At 38.0% G+C, this 18,618-nt stretch overlaps 1 protein-coding gene across 1 annotated transcript; it reads left to right on the forward strand.

Moving 5' to 3' along the window:
- The first annotated feature begins 424 nt into the window (after positions 1-424).
- Positions 425-17,399, forward strand: LOC127381056 (prostatic acid phosphatase-like). The gene is made up of 11 exons (XM_051610850.1): positions 425-538; positions 1,889-1,984; positions 4,425-4,511; positions 5,122-5,274; positions 7,442-7,540; positions 8,876-8,971; positions 11,418-11,550; positions 12,786-12,868; positions 13,839-13,945; positions 14,418-14,587; positions 17,381-17,399. The coding sequence occupies exons 1-10, from the start codon at positions 425-427 to the stop codon at positions 14,572-14,574; spliced, it is 1,125 nt and encodes a 374-aa protein (XP_051466810.1). The 3' UTR covers positions 14,575-14,587; positions 17,381-17,399.
- Positions 17,400-18,618: the final 1,219 nt, after the last annotated feature.

Below are 18,618 nucleotides of genomic sequence, written 5' to 3' on the forward strand. Positions count from 1 at the left end.
TGCTTACCAGCTCTTTTGCATACAGCAAGAAACAGCATATCTGCAGCATTATTAAACTGGAGAAGTCTGACTGACCCATACTACATTCTAGCTTCAATAATATAAGACAATTTCTAGTTCTTTACATTCACCTGCCTTGCAAGTACCAGGGGCAGGAAGAGGGCTCAGAGATTCCACCTCATGTTATACATGGGACACAGAAATTGAGTACAAATGCAAAATACATTTTTCATTTCACGAATCCCCTGAGAAGGACTAACCCAAGAAGCAAAAAAAAAAAAAAAAAGAAAAGGGAGAAGAAGGGAAGATAACAGCCCACTTTGGGACTTCACTGCTCACAACTGGCTCCTCCCTTCTTAGCCTCATATCTACTGTATCACCACATCCAGCAAGGGACCCTGGTGTGCTGAAAGCTACTCTCAGGATGAGAGCAAGGCAGCTGGTTTGTGGAATTTGGAGTTTGTGTTTCACGTTCTGCCTCTTCTGCATCTTTCTTCACCAAACCACAGCAAAAAGAAAACTGAAGTTTGTGTCCATAGTAAGTAGATAGTTTATGGGCAAATGGGATTTCTTCAAAACCTGTCACTTACTGCTCTTCTTGTACTCTGGGCTATGGGGTAGGGGGCACCTTGTGAAGAATAGTTTCCTGCATATTCAAAATTCACTATTGCATTGTAAAAAAACCCACAACAAAACCTCAGTTTTAAATAAGAGTTTATAATTGTGTCTCCTTTCTGCAGTCCTGGATGAACTTAACTTTCTAGATTGATAATGTGCTTTTTTTATAGCACTAACAGGAATCACATAGGATTCTTTTTTAAAATTGTAAAAGAAATTTTTTAAACTACATTTTAACTGTTTGTAAAAATCCTCTTTGCCATGGAAGAGTTTTGATTTGTCACTGGTTCCATTGGATTAACAAGCAACACAAATTTCATTATGTGAGAACCAAACAAGTGTATAATGGCATTGAATAAACAACATAGAACCAGCTCTGTGAAACTAATGCTATTTGCGATGACCATGATGTACCATTTGTTTGCAGGAGCCTGAATTTTGTTCTGAATACTACATATGATTGTAAATCACTTATGTAGTTTTTGTGCTGCAGTATCTGCTTTTTTTTCTTCATACTTGGATTAAGAAATAAAAAAAAAAAATCTGGTGGTAAAATTTTAAAATGGTATGACACGTCTACAGGAACTATGCTGGACACTGTAAGAATTCATTGTAGGAATGAAAAATCTTGTTATATCTTTATAGATGTACTTTTCATTTGAAGTGAAATTCCAGGATTGGTTCATTGTTTTCAGAGTAACAGTGTAGTCTATATTTAGATATTAGATTACACTTTCATCACCTCTTGTGATGAGAAAGTCAGCATGTAGCTTTTTAAGGCTAATTTCTGCCAAGAAGAGTGCTTCACAGCAGTCAGTCACAGAAACTATATCTAGAGCATTAGTTTTGTGGTTGTTTTTTTTTCCCTCTGAATTCCTAGTTAGTCCTACCAGAACATTAAAGTTCTAATATTTCTGGAAAATTACTTAAATGCTTCTCTTTGCTTCCTGTTTATTTAATTTTGTGGTCTATGCCTCCTAACATATATAAAACCTTTCTAAAAATATTAAGATATTTTATGGGTTTTATAACTTGCAAAAATTTTTTTGACCTAATTACTTTTCAAATCCTAGGAAAAAAGAAGACTCACATTTGTCTAAATAAACCAAACAGGTATTGCACCTACCTAGACCCAAGAAAAGCACCATGAATATATTTAGCATCTGTCAGATACAGTACTCAGTATCACTGCATATTCCTTGTGACTGTACTAACTATACACAAAACAAAAAGCCCAGTAACATGAAAATAATTCCATTTGTTTTATCAGGTGTTTCGCCATGGTGATCATACCCCACAGGAGTTTTTTCCAACCAACAAACACAAAGAAGTTGCAAGGCAGCAGGGATATGGACAGCTTACCAAGGTGTGTTTGCTTACCTGGGCATACAGAAATATCAGAATGTGGTCTGTTGATACCTGTTTTCTGGAACTTCATGTTCACTCAGAGAAAGCCTGTATTAAGTTGCCATACAGAGCTCTCCAAAAGGACAGTCAAAGAACTTACCAGGAAGTTACCGGTATGAGCAGCCACTGATTTCACATGAGATGAAGTCAGCCTGTTCTCATCCAGCAGCAGCATGTGTGGATCCATCTGACTGCAGTCCAGGGTCTTCTGGGAGGAGCAAGATACTGGTGATCAGCACAGTTCACCTGAGACCAAACATGAAGCTTTAACCATCAGTAGCATAAAGTAGTAAAAGTGCTCACAGCCCAGCCTGCTGAGTAGGAGTATTTCCCAGCTCATGAACTCCTCAGATCAGTACTAGCAGAAATTCCTCTCATGCTATACCAGGGAAAGGTGATTTAAAGCTCAGGTACTTTAGTGCAGGCATTGATAGGATCAGCAGCGTTCATCTTGCACAGAAGTATCAGTTGATGGTAGCAACTAGGACCAGCTAAGGCAACTGCAGAGTCCAGCTGTGTTTCAGCATTAACTGTAATTAGTATCAGCTGCCTTCTCTTGTGAATGGAGCTGAGGGTTAACTCCTGCACTATCAGGCTCTAATGGAATGTGTGGGTACTAAGTGGTTTTCACCCTACTTCTGCTCTGTTCCCACCAGCACTACTCAACTATGTCTGAGCTTCATTCCTTTTTCCCCAAGATACGTTGTTTGCATGGGAAAATCCACTAGTTACTTGCCCAGGATTCTGCAACCCAGGCAGATTCACTGAAGTTGTCTGGATGTGCCAAAAGTCTGGATGTCCCAGAAAAATGGTTCTTGTGCATGGAAGGTCAGGCCTTTTTCCTCTCCTGTCAGCTCCCTTGAAGACACAGGAGTAATAGACCAGCTTCCTATGCCTTAACTCAGCTATGACTCAGTCATTCCATAAACACACTATGCAAGTTCAGCATTACCTGCCTGCTTGTTTAAGTCCATGGAAGGCTTCAAGATCCAGGTGTCAGGGTTTTAAAACACATATTAGACAAGTTGGGGCAGAAGCCGAGACCAAGCATATCCCCTAGGAAACTCTGGATGCACAATTCCAGCAATAAAAAGAGGTGATGACATACAAATACTGTGGGCCACGTCTAGAACTCTGGTTAAAGCCCTGAGTAGGTTGGTCTGACCTCATGGCTGACTCTGCTTTGAACAGGAGGTTGCACTAGAGACTTTCTGAGGTCTCTTTCAACCAGAAATATCCTATGACTTTGAAAAGGACTTTAGGAAGCACTGAGTAATCACTGCAGTTAGGGATGCCATTGCAGAGTAACGATTACATGAGCAAAGTTGAATATATTTCAATTTAGGGCAGGAAACACCAGGTACAAGGAAAAAGATGACAATATTGAGATCATTATAGGAACATTGCATGTGATTCTCATGTCACGTGTTTACAAAATTATGTTGGTGAATTGAAGAATGTTCAGCAAAGAGCTACTAAAATACTGAGGCTGGAAAGCCCATTGTGTTGTGAGAGGAGGGAATTGTCATCTATTTAGTTTGACACAGAGATTAAGTGATTTGATTGCATCTTATTATCATTTTACTGGAAATAAGATCTGTGATGGCAAAAAACGTGTCATTCAAAAGTGTAAAAAGATCCAGTGGTTGAAAGTGGGACATAGTCAGGGAAGAAGCAAGAATCAAATGTTTCAGGCTGTCGAATAATTAACCATGAAGGCTTACAAGGACTTTTACTTGAAGTCTTCTCTTCCAGATTTTGTCTTCCTGAAAAATAAGATCATGCTGAAGCTAAAACTGTAGCCTCCCTTTGGAATCACTGCTGATATTCTATGGGATTCATATCCCTGATGTGTCTTCATGGACAGGTGGTTGCTCTGTCTGCACTCCCAGTTAATTAGCTGTGAGGCAGCAATAGAGCAGAAACTAGACAGAGAGTGTTGGGACATCTCTATGCTTTCTTTAAGTCACCCTGTCCCTCAGCCAGTCTTACTAGCTTGGATAAACATAGACATAGCTTTCCATGGAGCAAAATGCAAAACTACATCTATTAGGCAGATAGATCTAATATTGAATCACAGAATTGTCACAGTTGGAAAAGACCTCTAAGATCACCTAGTCCAACTAGGGTCTGGGGTGAAGGGAAAAACACAACCCACCTGAATAAACAACAACAAAAGAAGCCCCACAACCACACACCCCACAAACCGACAGCACACAACCCACGTAAATGTAGCAACTTTACTGCTTTTTTTTTTTTCTCTTGTCTTCTTTCCTCCACTTTAGAAAGGAAAAACGTCTTTATGAAAATAATATGAAATACTACTTCATTTTTTGGTTGTAGGAATGGATGCATAGCATACTTCTTGATCCTCTTACACTATTCTGTTACTCCCACAGCTTGGCATACAGCAACAGTATGAGCTTGGCCAGTACATGCGGAGGAGATACTCGTATTTCCTGAGTATTGCATACAAACAGTGTGAGGCAAGTACTGGATCTGGGAAGGGGGGATGTTTTTCATGGTTGTTTAATGGGACTTCCTGAAAGCACGAGAGTCTGAACTTGGTGTGGTTGGAGATAATTTAATACCCGTTGAATTCAACACAATTTCAAAGCATCCCTGAAATGCAACTTCTATGCAGGCTGATGGTTATCTGAAAACCATGTGAAAGGTTTTTTAGGTTTTATATCAGGTTCAGATGGCTCACTGTTGTATGGCAGAGTATCTATGTCAGGTATCTCCAATTCTACACTTCCATATGGGGTGCAGATACAGCTTAGATTTCATTTAGAGTCCAGCTGTTCAGTGCATGCACGATGTTTTAAAGTCTAGATAGTCAAATGGAGTCGGTCTTAAGCATTTCACTAGAACTTTTAAGGGAACTGCTACCATGTTGCAGCTCCCTTGTCCACCAAAATTTGATTTCAAGCCCCTCTTCCAGACTCACTCTTTCTCACAGTCCTTCCACATCCCACTCCAATGCCATCTACCCCAGCACAGTACTAGCTCTCTTCTTTCCTACCAAGAGAAAAAATAAAAAAACAAACAGGAGAAATAACCTTCCAAAATGTTTTCCTTTTTTTTCCCCTTCAGATTTATGTTCAAAGCACCGACTGTGATCATACACTTATGAGTGCTCAGGCCAGTCTTGCTGGTCTGTATCCACTGACACAGGGCCAGATTTGGAACCCTAGAATCCTCTGGCAGCCAATTCCAGTACACACGGTGCCACTGTCACATGATAATGTGAGTATAAACTAGAGACATTTGGCTTCCCTTAATCATTAGTAAAATACTTGGGATATGAGATGAAGGGGCAGGATCAAGGGTATGGTAAAGGCAATGAAAAGTACATTAGGTTACAAGCATTGTGCAGAAAGGACTAATAAGCTGAGTAGAAATACTGTCAAGATTTTGCACAGGAATGGACTTACAAATCTGAGACCTGGAGTTAAAATAAAAGGAAGAAAAATGTAAGTCCTTGGTATAGATAAAAAGAATGAACCTATATTGTGAGTAAACCACTATAGAGGTAGATCAGTCCTGAACTTATCACAAACATGACTGTCTTTGTGTGAGAAGAGGAAGCAAATCTATTCTTACTAGTGCTTCAACATTTCTTAGTCTGTAGCCAATGGAAAGACAAAATAATTATTCTGGGATTTTCATTGCAGTGAGAATTGTTTTCATGTACTTTGAAGGTCACTGCATGCACTTTGAGAGTTGGTGGAAAAACTAAAAGGGAAAAAGAAGGAGGACTCAGAGCCATAAGAGCATGATTTCATAGGGCAATGTATTTATTCATCCCACTTCCTCACCTCCTCACCTTGGAGCTCTAAGGAACTGTGTGGATAGAAGTTCTGTAGCCTGCATACACTTGTTGCAGAGAGGAAAGCTGAGCACTTGAGTGAAGCTGGAGTTCCACATAAGTGCAAAACCTATGGTAAAAAACTAGGAAAAATCAAGAGTGTACGGTATGGGTCCCAGTTTGGGAGAAGAGGTCTGCACATATGATGCAAGATAAATTGTGTGGACTTAAAAGTCTAGCTAATACAGCCTGTGGTAATGTGACAAGGGAAACAGGTTAAACAGGAACATGGATCAATGGTTCTCATCTTGGGGTGATGAGAGCATGAAGACAGAGGATATAGAGGCACTTGTCTTCCTGCTCAGGCAACCAGCCTGGCATAGAGTCAGGAGCTGCTTCTGGCACTTTCAAAGATATTTATACCTTAGCAAACAGTCAAGGATACCTGGCCAGTGTCACCACCACAGCAAAATCATGCAGGCAGGTGCTGCACAATCACATCCAGGGGAGGAAGTATTTTTATTCGAAAAAATCATAAAGTCATGAACAGATACACATTCTTCATCCTTTTTTCAATTATTTGTGTTTTAACTCAGCTTGTCTTTACTACATATACAGGCTAAGCTTGAGACCACATATGTCCTACTACCCAAATTAAGTGTCCACCTTTTAGTGGTAAAGGCACGCATGTTCATGAATTTATGATTATAATTGAGAAATACTTTCTTACCTTCTGGAATAGATAGATTATATTTCTAAAAAGATCAATGAACTGCTGTGAAGCTGTCCAAGCTAATTATTCTTTCAGGACTCTCAAGTTCTTTTTATAGTTCTTTCAACTGTGGGACTGTATAGATAGAGCTTTATTACTGAAAAAAAAATAACAAAACAAAACAAAAACAAACAAAAAAGTATATTAGGGAAAAACACTACGAATATCTCAGTGTCAAATTTTGTTTTAACTTCTGTTTAAAATCTAATACAAAAAACTTCAAGCAAGAATACATGCAGTTTAGCTTAGATAAGTGAATGAAAAGATTAAGCTATCCCAGTCATATGTAACCTTTAACCTTTGTACATCTTGAATTAATGAAAAAAACCTGAAATACAGAAACTTTGTGAGTTTCTACATTTAGCTGAACTAAATGAAGCTGTGGTAAGTTCGCTTGGTACAGCTGAGTATGCACAAAGACTCCTATTGCAGTCCAGCTGCTGCTTCATAATTTGCTGCAAAAGGGTGTGTTTAAAGAGAGACTGAACACTAGGAGTGAAATAATTCCTGGGGAAGCCAAGCACAAAGCAATTCATGAGGGCTTGTGTTAGTCTTTTGTCAAGGGACAAACTTCACCTTGTGTAAATGAATCACTTAACTTTGAACTACTGCAGCTATTACTCCTCTGAACATTTAAAGATTGCTTTGTAAGTAGTCACCAGTATGACTTTTGCACTTCTGAAGATGAATATCCTTGAAAACTACATTCTCCAATTATTTTTCAGCTTGTCCTAACTAGTGAAGCCAATCAGAAAAACAATCCTTCCAGGGTATATTGAAATGCAGAACAAGAAGCACCTTGTGTAACTGATGTTTTACAATTTTATTTTCAGTTGCTGTATTTACCTTTCTCACACTGCCCAAAATACAATGAGCTTCTGAGAGAAACCTTTGCAACCAGGGATTTTCAAAGGCAATTCAAGCAGTACAGGGTAAAGTATTTTCAGTTCTGGAAATCTATTTTAAACGTACCACCTCTGTCAACATTATTTAACAGGCTGGTTTTTAAAATTGGTAGTCAATTCGCACCTTGCAGATCTCCAATCTTCACTGTGGATGTAGACAACATACCCAAAAAACAACTGCAACATTATAGATCCAGCTGGACTGGGCTATTCACATAAATAAAAAATTGTAAGTAATAGAAAAAGATAAATTATTGAGTACCTTGCAAAAGGACAGTCCACCTACTTTCTAGGAGAGCAGACAAAACAAAACTCAGATCAGATCAGTACTAATACCTTTCAAATCACTTCAACACCTCTCTCTGTTTACTCCTACGCTAAGGAACTCCTCAAACTCCGCCTATATAACTCTCTGCTAGTTCAGATTCCTCTTCCACCACAAAACATTTGTAGCTCAATTGCCCAGATTTTCTATAACAGCCTCAGTGCTTTCCTCAAGTACCTGTTCATGTTTCACACCCAAAGTCTTCATTTGGGTGCTCACATTTTGTTCTTACCTCTGTAAGGTAGCCTTTTCTTTCTTCCTCCACCATCAAAATCTTTGCCATGAGTGTGTAATAAGTTGCTACTCTGCTGCAACCTTCTTATCCTAGAATCACAGAATGGTTTGGGTTGGAAGGGACCTTAAAGATCATCATGTTCCAACCTCCCTGCTCTGAGCAGGGACACCTCCCACTAGACCAGGTTGCACAAGGCCTCATCCAACCTGGCCAAATAAAAACAAGCACCTCCTCTGGTGACTGTACTGAGTCCCAGGGAATTCCCATTACAAATCCCAAAACAGCAGATCTCCTGTATCAACAACAACCAAGGGTTTATTCAAAATAACACTATCAAAGTCACCTGTTTTTTCTATAATCTCTAACCACTGAGCTCAACCATCCAGCTGTCACTTTGCATCTGGGTATTACATACAAGTGAATAATAATTCCCAGTTTTATCAAACCTAGATCATACCTCCTTTCTGCTCAGTACCAACACCAGAATAATTCTGTTCATCACACTTCCTTTAAATCCTTTTAGAATTTCTGCCAGACTTCCTCACACATCTGTGTCCCCTCTACCCCCTTCTAAACATTTCCACCATGCATAAATGGTCACCATACTTCAAATCTGAACTCAGATCACCAACATTGTCTACATAAATAGGCTAAACTCTCTTACCACTAGGCAATGGTTCATTGCTTAAGTGCAAAGACTATCTTGTTTCTAAAAATTACTATGTACTAGTATGGCAGTGTGTAGAATTTATGTAAAAAAGGCCCTGCATACTATAGACAGCTTTACTTTTTTGTATTTCAGCCATTTTTGAAGTTTTTAGCCTCTCATACAGGATACCCACTGAAGAAGTTGAACACTGAAAGAATTTGGAAACTCTCTGACACTTTACAATATGAGGTAAATAATATAAAGAAAATTCCCATGGTCCAACAGAAATACTTAGACTTCCTCAGAAGTGATTTTAGCTCTTATTTCTATTGTTTGTCAGACATCAAAAGATGGTAGGTCTGTGCTTCCAAACTTTTTTCATCCACAGACTATTTTCAACCCATTCCCCAGAAAACCTCACCTATCATCAAAGTTGCAACTGAAAATCCCATAAAGATGCCTTGACTGTGTGAGGCTGCTGTGGGTCTTCCATTGCTATAAGGGACACAAAGCAATGGCCTACCAAATCTGATATTCCATCAGTGATTCCATGTGGGCAATTAGGCAAAAGCATACCTGTGGATAAAATTGTCTTGTTACTCCTCCAAACCTCATCACAGAGATACACAGGAATAAAATATGTTGTTGTCAAAGAAACATAAGCATCCTCCCATAAAGATTTTATGCAAATTGTACCAGCATGAGAGGTTATTATTTGCATATGGACAGTAGTGGTCAGAGTATTTTCAGGAATTCAGTAGCCACTGGAATGAAACAAATGGCTATTTGGGCAAGTTTGGTAGCCTGTTCTTAGCAAAGGAACCAGGCACATTACAAAGAAGCATGGATTTAATAATAAAAGGACTACTGTACTGCCCAACTGTCATGGGTATCTGCACCCCACAGTCTGGCACCTCTGACTGGGATTTGAAAAAAGTCTGAGTGCCCTTAATTTAGCAACAAGCCCCACTTCATGCCACCTTAAAGGCTGGAGTTAGCTGAAGCAAGAAAAAATTGTAGTGTCTTGTGCTAAAAATGTATTGTTGCAGGCAATATTCACTACAAATGCTTTAATGCACAAATATTTTTAAACTCAAATATTAGTGATAAATGGGTCATCATTACTGACATATCCCCTAGAAAACTGAGGAAATGTAAAAGTGTGTTTCACAAACAACATGTTTGTTTCACAAACAATATGTTTGTGAAACACACACAACAAATTGGGTGTGATGCTAATGAGTTTACCACTGTCATGCAGTTTCTGCAAAGCTCAAATTTTTGGTCAAAGCAGTCTTGCATAGAATGTTAGCCAGGGTCTTAAGTTAAATGAAAGGTTAACTTGTGGGGACACCTCATTCAATGAGGTCACCCTTCCTTATTTTCAAAATGCAGAACAGCTCAGGACCACAACTTTTTATATCAGTTGTGATATCATACTGAGAAACCTGTGTCTGCAGAGGAATGTGAAAAGTTGACAGCTCCCTTCAAGGATCTAGCTAAATGCTGTAAGATCAAACCAGTAGTTGTTTTTTTTTTTTCCTTCTGGTGTCAGATTTTGAGCTTTGTTCTTTCATACTACTCAGCTCCTGGGGGTATCAATAAGACATCTGCCAATATAGCCACTCCCATCCCTTGAAGGATACAAAGAGAGCTTTTTTTTAACATATTTTTCCTAAATACAATTAATGAAACTACAGTAACATGCATCTCTCTGTATTTGTTATTATGGGATAAGCCTCATCTGACTGTCAGGTAATCTGGAGACTGAGGTGCTTGCTCGCCTACAGCACTGTCTAACAATCATGTAACTAGCCAATTTGTATAAATCACATTTGTTAAAAGAGAAACTGATACATCGTGACCTGAGCTGGTTTAACCTAGCATACTCTATTGTTTCACTTGTTTCAACAAATCCTTTAAGTAGTTGACACTTTCCTTGGGACTCCTTGTTACAACACTCCTGGTGAGCTCAGTTCGATGGCTCACACTCCCAGAGGTTACACTGGACTCAAGGGAAGATACACAGCCCATTTAAATGGGAATTCAGGGTGCTGCAAATCAGGAGTTTTGGGCATCTCTCCTTCTCACAGTTGTGACCATTAATATATCTTGGGCTGCATCCCTAAGGAAAGAGTAATCCATTCTACTTTAGCTTGAGAACTGCATCAGTATCCAATAAATCTGGAATAATTTGGTATGATTTCCAGCTATACATCTAATCCCTATACAAATACCTTATACTCCATTACATCAAATCTCTGGATCTCATATCTCAGACCTGACAGCCCTTAAAATCATGACATCCATACACGAGTTGTTTCAGTAAAGAACTCAGGATATATCCCAGTGGATCACTGAAAAAGAAAGAGTCAGAGAATTAATTTTTTGCACCTGACAACTGCTTTAGAAATTGGCATAAATAATGCCAGTTGCTTTTAAAATAATTATCATTATATTTCCTCTTAGTATTGAACACTGCCCTTCAAATTTGTATTAAACAGTGTGATGCTATAAATAAGAATTCTACAGCTGTCTAAATGCAAAATACTGTCATTATTTTATCATAAAAAGAAAATGTTACTTGAGTGAAACATTCAGAATTTGTTCTGACAAGCATTTTGTGCCAGAACAAAAAACAGTTAGCAGTAGGAATCGGTAAGAAAAATCACTGTGTTTTCTTTCTTCACTGTAGGATATTAACAATTACACTTTACCTGTTTGGGCTACTCATGGTGTCAGGACCAAGCTGATAAAGCTCTCAGAATTGTTATTGCAGGCGGAATTCGGGTTCCACAAACGAATACAAAAATCACGGTTGCAGGGAGGTAAGCCAAATTCTTACCCCATTTAAAACCAAGAGTAGAATGGGAAAGAAATAAGGGTATATAATAAACATCGCTACTGATTCCATAGCAGAACCATAAGAGAAGCCACGATATGGGTATCTGTGACCAGCACTGAAAGACTTTGATTAATGGTAAGAGAGATGGTGAGGATATGAATCATGAATATCCTGTTCCAGCACTATAAAGGAGGTATAATTTTGGCTACACTGTATAAGGAATTCAAAGTATTACGCAGATTCTTCCTGAACTGAATAAAATCGACATCAAATGTAAGCTACCATACTTAACTTACCTAACAAAGTATTTTTTGTAATAATCTCTAGGATGGTAACTTTTTTGCCTAACAGTCTTCATATTCCATTACTGAGACTAAAACATGAGCATTAAACTGCTTCTCAACTTTATTCCAATCACTAAATAGTAGACATTTTTAAATAATTTATACCTTTTTAATCATGTATTCTCCTCTGTTCATCCAGGTTCTTTGGGCCTCACTTTTGTTTTATATGGAGACTGTGCAGTCAGGCTGTGAGCTACAAAGACAAATCACATATAAGCAAGGATTAATTTGCTTGCCTTTTTGGAGCGCACCCTTACAAAACTAAGCACAAAGCTCAAACCTCCTCTCTTGCTTTGTTAACAAATGCTACTAAAAAAATGTACCAGTAGCTGAAGACAACACATATGTCTCATTCCACTAGCATGTATAGTTCTCATTTTAGGATTTTAATTCGTTGAGATTCCAACCTTATGCTGGCATATGAGCACAACCCTTGATTTAATCTATATACTTTATCTTACATTTTTTCAGCAGTTAACAATAATAAAATATAGACAACCACATAATTTAAAAAGGCCCAGAGTCTAAAGTATATGCTCTCTGGAAACTGGGAAGTACGAAAGAAGGTAGTATTCATTACTGTTCTCTTCATGCACTGTTCTGTTGGCACAGAGCAGCTCTGAATGCAGTGTTTGAAGCTGTTGATGCTGTTAGGGATCCCCTAAAGATTGTACACAGAAGCAAAATATATCCACTGCTCATATAAACGGTAGTGTCAGAACTAACCAGGCCACTCTGCACAAATTACCTATAAAGCAAATGGAATAAATCTGGTGTGCTTGTAGACAGATCATGTTCAAACAGTAATAAGAGATAGAGATGTCAACACTATAAGTACCCTTTTCATTGTCATTGCTTCCCCATTTTCTTTCAGGTATTATTTTAAAAACTATTCTAAAGCATATCTCAAATGCTAGAAAGCCTTTACACCAGCAAAAGATGGTTATGTATTCTGCGGTGAGTCCTTCCGGTCTCTTTTATGCTCCCTTTCTACACTTACTAAATGCAATAAAAGCCATGAAAATACAGCTATGAGCATTTTTTATTTGGTTAACCTTGTATATAATCAAATTATTTTCATTCTTTAATGAACTTGTTAAATTAACTACTTTGAAACACGCAACATTTCATTTTCCACCTGGTATCACGGCTTGTTTCATTCTAATATTGTTTTGACTGAGCAGAGAACTGAAAAAAACATGCCTCATGTGAAGAATTTATTTGTGCTATCTAACCTAAATCTACCCTCTTTCAGTTTAAAATTACCCCTTGTCCTATCACTAAACTCTCTGGTGAAAAGTCTCTCCCCATCTTTCCTGTAGGAAAGAACCTCTGTCACAAAGATAATTTAGAAACAAACCTCCTGTTTCCTGCATCTTTTTCAGATGAAAAGGAGGGGAAAAAAAAGGAAAAATGTAGTTAGGGTTTTTTTAGGTTATTATGTATTTTAGATTATTTTATATTTTTGTTTAGAATGTGCAAATACTGTCAAAGGAGAAGGAAATTTTTTTATTGATCTTGGTTAAAAGTTCATATATCTAAAGTGTAGTTAGATCATGATCTGTCAGGTATATATCACACAAGAGCATACTGATCTGATCTTGGGTACTGTTTACTTCACATGTAAAAGAACCAGTTATTTTTAAAAGAAGTTTTGACAGCTCCTACTACCTTTGTTTAGAAATGGAAATGACTAAGGCTTCTTAAATATTTGCATATATGTACACTTTATACATGCAGCATTTCAATTTGTACAGCCATAAAAGGACAGTATTTGCTCAGCCTTGCAGAGGGCAGAGGGAATGTATTAAGGGGGCCACCAAAGAAATGTTAAGTGCAGAGACAACATGCGGGGCATGTTTTTAAATAATAGATACACACAATAATTTTCAATAAGCTTTTAATTAAAGGTTTCTTCTATTTACAGCACGCAGCCACTATTGTTGCCTTACAGATGGCACTCAATGTCTTCAATGGGAAACTTCCTCCTTACAGTGCCTGCCATTTTTTTGAACTTTACCAGGAGAAAAATGGGCAAGTATCTGCAAGCTGTAGTGCTAACATATACTTTTTTAAAAAAGCAATTTACTGATACCCCAGACTAATTAAACTGGATAGGCAAAGTTCATTACACAGGAAAATATTATAGATTTATTTTGATTATTATAATTGGACTTAATCTAACAGTTATTGGCAGTAGCAGAATCACAGCACTGCAGCCTGAATAAACTCTATATGTTGCTTCATTATAGTTAGGAGGGGTTTTATTCTACCCTTTTAATCTGTTTAATTCCTTGGCTTTCTACCAAAAAGCCAAACTTCCTGCAAATTGGTTCAGACCATCTATTGTTTAAAAAGAACTCTTCAGAGTACTAATGATCCATATTAATAACCAGACAAATAAGCTGGCTAAAAGTCTGTCCCAAAGTACAATTGCTAGGATACGGAAAGTCTGTGTGGTTCTGCATACCTAACTTTATTTTGAACCTTTTATATTTTGAAACAGGCAATATACCATAGAAATGTACTATCGGAATAATTCCTTGAGAGATCCTCACCCCCTCACTCTCCCTGGCTGCAAATTTAGCTGTCCACTGGAGAGATTTACTCAGTTGGTCTCCCCAGTCCTTGCGCATCACTGGGCAAGAGAATGTAGAAAGTAAGATATAAAAAGAGGTAAGTTAAGTGCTTTGGGCACATGAAGCTAAAAGTAAAGTCAGGATTGCATCTTCTGCCAAGAGATCATTCAAAGTAACAGTAATTTTCATAAGGGTCTGGTCTAAAATGAAATATATTCAGGTCAAATAAGACAAATTCTTACCCATGGCCAAAATTTCTGCTTCATTGATACATTTATCTACCACAGTCCAATTTTCTGCTGAAATTGAATCAAGGCTGATTAGGCTTTATTGTAATATTGTTAATGGGGTTGGGGTTTTTTGTTGTTGTTTTAGTACAGTCAAAAAGACCCTCAGCTACCTTCAGAGGATACAGATGCAAATGCACTGAATTATAACAATTCACCTTACCTTCTCCAACTGTAGAGTATTTGTATGAACTGATTAATGGCATTATCCATTCCCTTGAATTTAGGAGACATTCATAGACCAAAACAGATGTATATTGTACAGCATACCAGACTGACACTTAGCAGATTCTCAAACATATACAGACACATATTGACATACTAACACATTCCTTAGTAACTTGTCTTTGCCTCCACATTAGGATGTCTAACTTTCCATTCTGACCACTGATGATACTTACATTTGCAGAAACAGAGAAAAGGAAGATAGACGATTGTCTCTCTTGTATCTAGCTCTGTATTCCCTAAGAGAGATGAGAAGCAAACAGGCTCTAGGATTCAAAAGTGTCCCCACTTTCTTGATGATCAAACACTATATGAAGCATTACAAAATTGCATAAGACTTTCTGAAACACTCAAGAAGAATTTGAAATGTCAGAGACTAGAAGAATGCAGGCAAGCCAACTCACCTGGTTGCAAATTATTTCCTGTTAAATATCTTGAATTTATGAACAGGCTAGAGATATTGCAGCCAAGTGAATGAATAATTGGAAGATAACTGTTCTCTACATAAATTTCTCCACTGTATTAATTACTCACAAATTCTCAGGAAACATATCAGGAAATTATGACCCCTGATAAGAGAAGTGGTAATGTTATTATTTACTTATTTATATTACTAACCAACATCAATGGTTATAAGCTGAAAGAGTGTAGATTTAGGTTAGACATTGGGAAGAAATGCTTCACTATGACGGTGGTGAGACACTGGAACTGGTTGCCCAGTGAAGTTATAGATGCCTCATCTCTCCAAGTCTTCACGGCTAGACTGGATGGGGCTTTGAGCAACCTCATCTAGTGTGAGGTGTCCCTGCCCATGCAGGAGGGTTGGAACTAGATGATCTTTAAGGTCCCTTCCAACCCAAATCATCCTATGATTCTGTGAAATTACCATATTTAATTTCAAAAGGTAATTTGTCAGGGCAAGAGAGAGGTTGGTTATGACAAATTTTTTGGCCAAGCAACTAATACACTCATGAAAGACAGTGATAGATACTTCATGTTTACACTGTGGTGCTTAGCAGCCTATGTTTTGCAGAAGTTACTTCCTCTCCTTCCCAAGGCAAACCGTAGCTGACCAAGTCAATAGACAAAAAAAAAAAAAAAAATCTGTCATATAATCAATTTTTTGCATTAATTAAGACATAAATATTTAGCTTTTAAGTTCAACACAAAGGCTTCACACTGTTTCATTTCTCAAATTTTGCTTATGTAGAAGTTAGATGGTGTTCAGGCATTGTACACCAGGTCCAGCTTCATTGCCCACACTGTTTTCATTAGCATTCTCAGTGCTGAAAGCACATATGGACCACAAAAGACATTAGAACCACAACTGATGCTCCAGCCAAAATGTTTGCCATATTTTCATAGCATAATTTGATACTTTCCCCTATTTTATCCTGGTTCGGAACAGTTCCACCTCAATAACTGTTGGAGCCAGATGCTAATTTTGGGGATCACAGTTCTTTTCCTGCAGGCAGAATTTTTAAACCCTCTGCTGTGCATGACTTGCATTTGGGAAAATGCCAAGGCACACTGTTCCTCAGCCTGCAGAGTGCAGCAAGCTGCTGGAGGGACAGTACCGGGCCAGACCACCATGAGCAGTGATGAAATGCTTAGCAACTCTCAGTGAATGCACATAGGTTGGACCAGCTGATCATTAACACCAGGACAGTAAACCAAACTGAATAATGACGCAAAGAGTTTACAGGTCACATTTACACCTAACGTACACAGCTGCAGCATCACTGATTTCAGCTGTTTCCAGCTTTGTCAAAGGTAATCTCAAATATTGTCTTTAGCTAACACGTATGTTAATGCTTTGATTCTATGTGCATCAGAGCATTTGATGAGTAGAAGCCCATAAATGGGAGTTTTAAAATGAAATCTGGGAGTGTGACTGAGCTCAAAAAATTCATCTTACATAGCTGTTCTACATGGAGACACCATTTCTCACACACAGAGCTCTTTCCACAAAATGCTGAATTGAACTTTCATGGGGATGACTTTCCTTAGTACAGGGAAATACAAGTGTTAGGGAAGTATTGCTGTTACAGGTTGAACAAGAAACTAGCAATATATAGGTGGTATAAATCAGAGCCAAGTTCCTCCACATGACAATGACTACAGTGTGGAACACAGGAAGTGAAGACAGCTCAGCATATTTTGAAAGGAGATAAAACATTTGTCTGTGCTCTTTTGAACATCCAGGAGGATCTGAGGATGGATTGACTCAAAGGACTTCCCAGTTACACATAAATGGGAGCAAATTTGTTAACTCTTCTGTACTTAGTCTGATCTACCCACTTACTGAGACACTATTAACAGATTTGCCATGTTTCTGGATAATGCTGAGAACGATTCTCTTTCTGTCTTGGCTCTAGGTGTTCTCTCCCAGCATGAGCACCATTATGAAACAATTCCTCCCACACTGTGATGCAACTACAATCTAACATTTCTCATTGAATTCCATCAGTATGAACAAGAGACTTCTGATCTCTATCAAAAGAAAATGCTTCTAAGTACAGCAAACCAAAATTATAGAAAGGAGTAATTTACCCTTCATTAATAGCTTTATTTTATCAAGGGATAACATCCAAGAGCAATAGGAAACTAATTTTTCAAGATCTATTCACCCCAAAGGGACTTCAGCAGAACTAATTCAAGAATGTAATTGTAGTGATAGTGTTTTGAAGGGCTATAGCCTTAATTTACATCAAAATTGGAAAATACCTCTGTAGAAGTGTTGCCCTCTTTTGAAGAATGAGAGAAGAACTTCTGGAATTGGTGAGGGAAGCAAGGCTTCAAAAGAAGCCCACAAAAGGAGGGGTCATTCCAGTGTCCTCATACTTACACAGAAATGCAGCATTTTACACAAACAGATTCCAGAAGTTACAAAAATGAGGATAATGACTGTTTGCTTACCTACGAGATGTCTTTTTTTTCTCTGTCACATACATGCACAAAGACCCTACCTCTAATATAGAAGGAAGATGATACTTATGGAAAGAAAGGACCATGGATCTAGACCTAAGAAAAAGCCTACAAACCACTAGGCTGGCTACCATGAAGGCCTGGCAGGGAACTGGCTGACCTGACAAGACACTGAGTCACTCTATTTCTTTCCAAAAAGGCAGCAAGGTCAAGTGTTAATTTTGAAATAATAATTAGTGGTTTCAAATAGCTTTTCAAACACCTTCCTTTTGCTGTTACCTTGATTGTGTACTCTGATCTGTTCGTATAAATTCTGTGCTTCGGGGACGTGTGTAACTCCATGATGTTCTTGACTTTAACAATAAAAAGATTCTACTGGCAACACAAAATAAATAAATAAAAAAATCCAGAGGCACATGCTAGTTAAAACACACAGAACAGACTGGGCAATCTCTCTCCAATTACATTTTCTAATATTGCTATTGAAAAAACAGATCACGCTCTTACTAGAGAAGCTGGATCACAACAATCAGATGCAACTAACTTCTGAAAATAGTGGACACTTCTTTGCCTGAAGAACTAGGCTTTCTTATTTTTCATTTTCTCACAGTTGATAGAATCTTTCTCAACAGCCTTATTGCCTGAAGGTCATTTGAAAGAGAACCAGAGTAACAGAAGAGATGCAGAA

Source organism: Apus apus, chromosome 2 (assembly GCF_020740795.1).
Source record: "Apus apus isolate bApuApu2 chromosome 2, bApuApu2.pri.cur, whole genome shotgun sequence".
Taxonomy (NCBI): Eukaryota; Metazoa; Chordata; class Aves; order Apodiformes; family Apodidae; genus Apus; species Apus apus.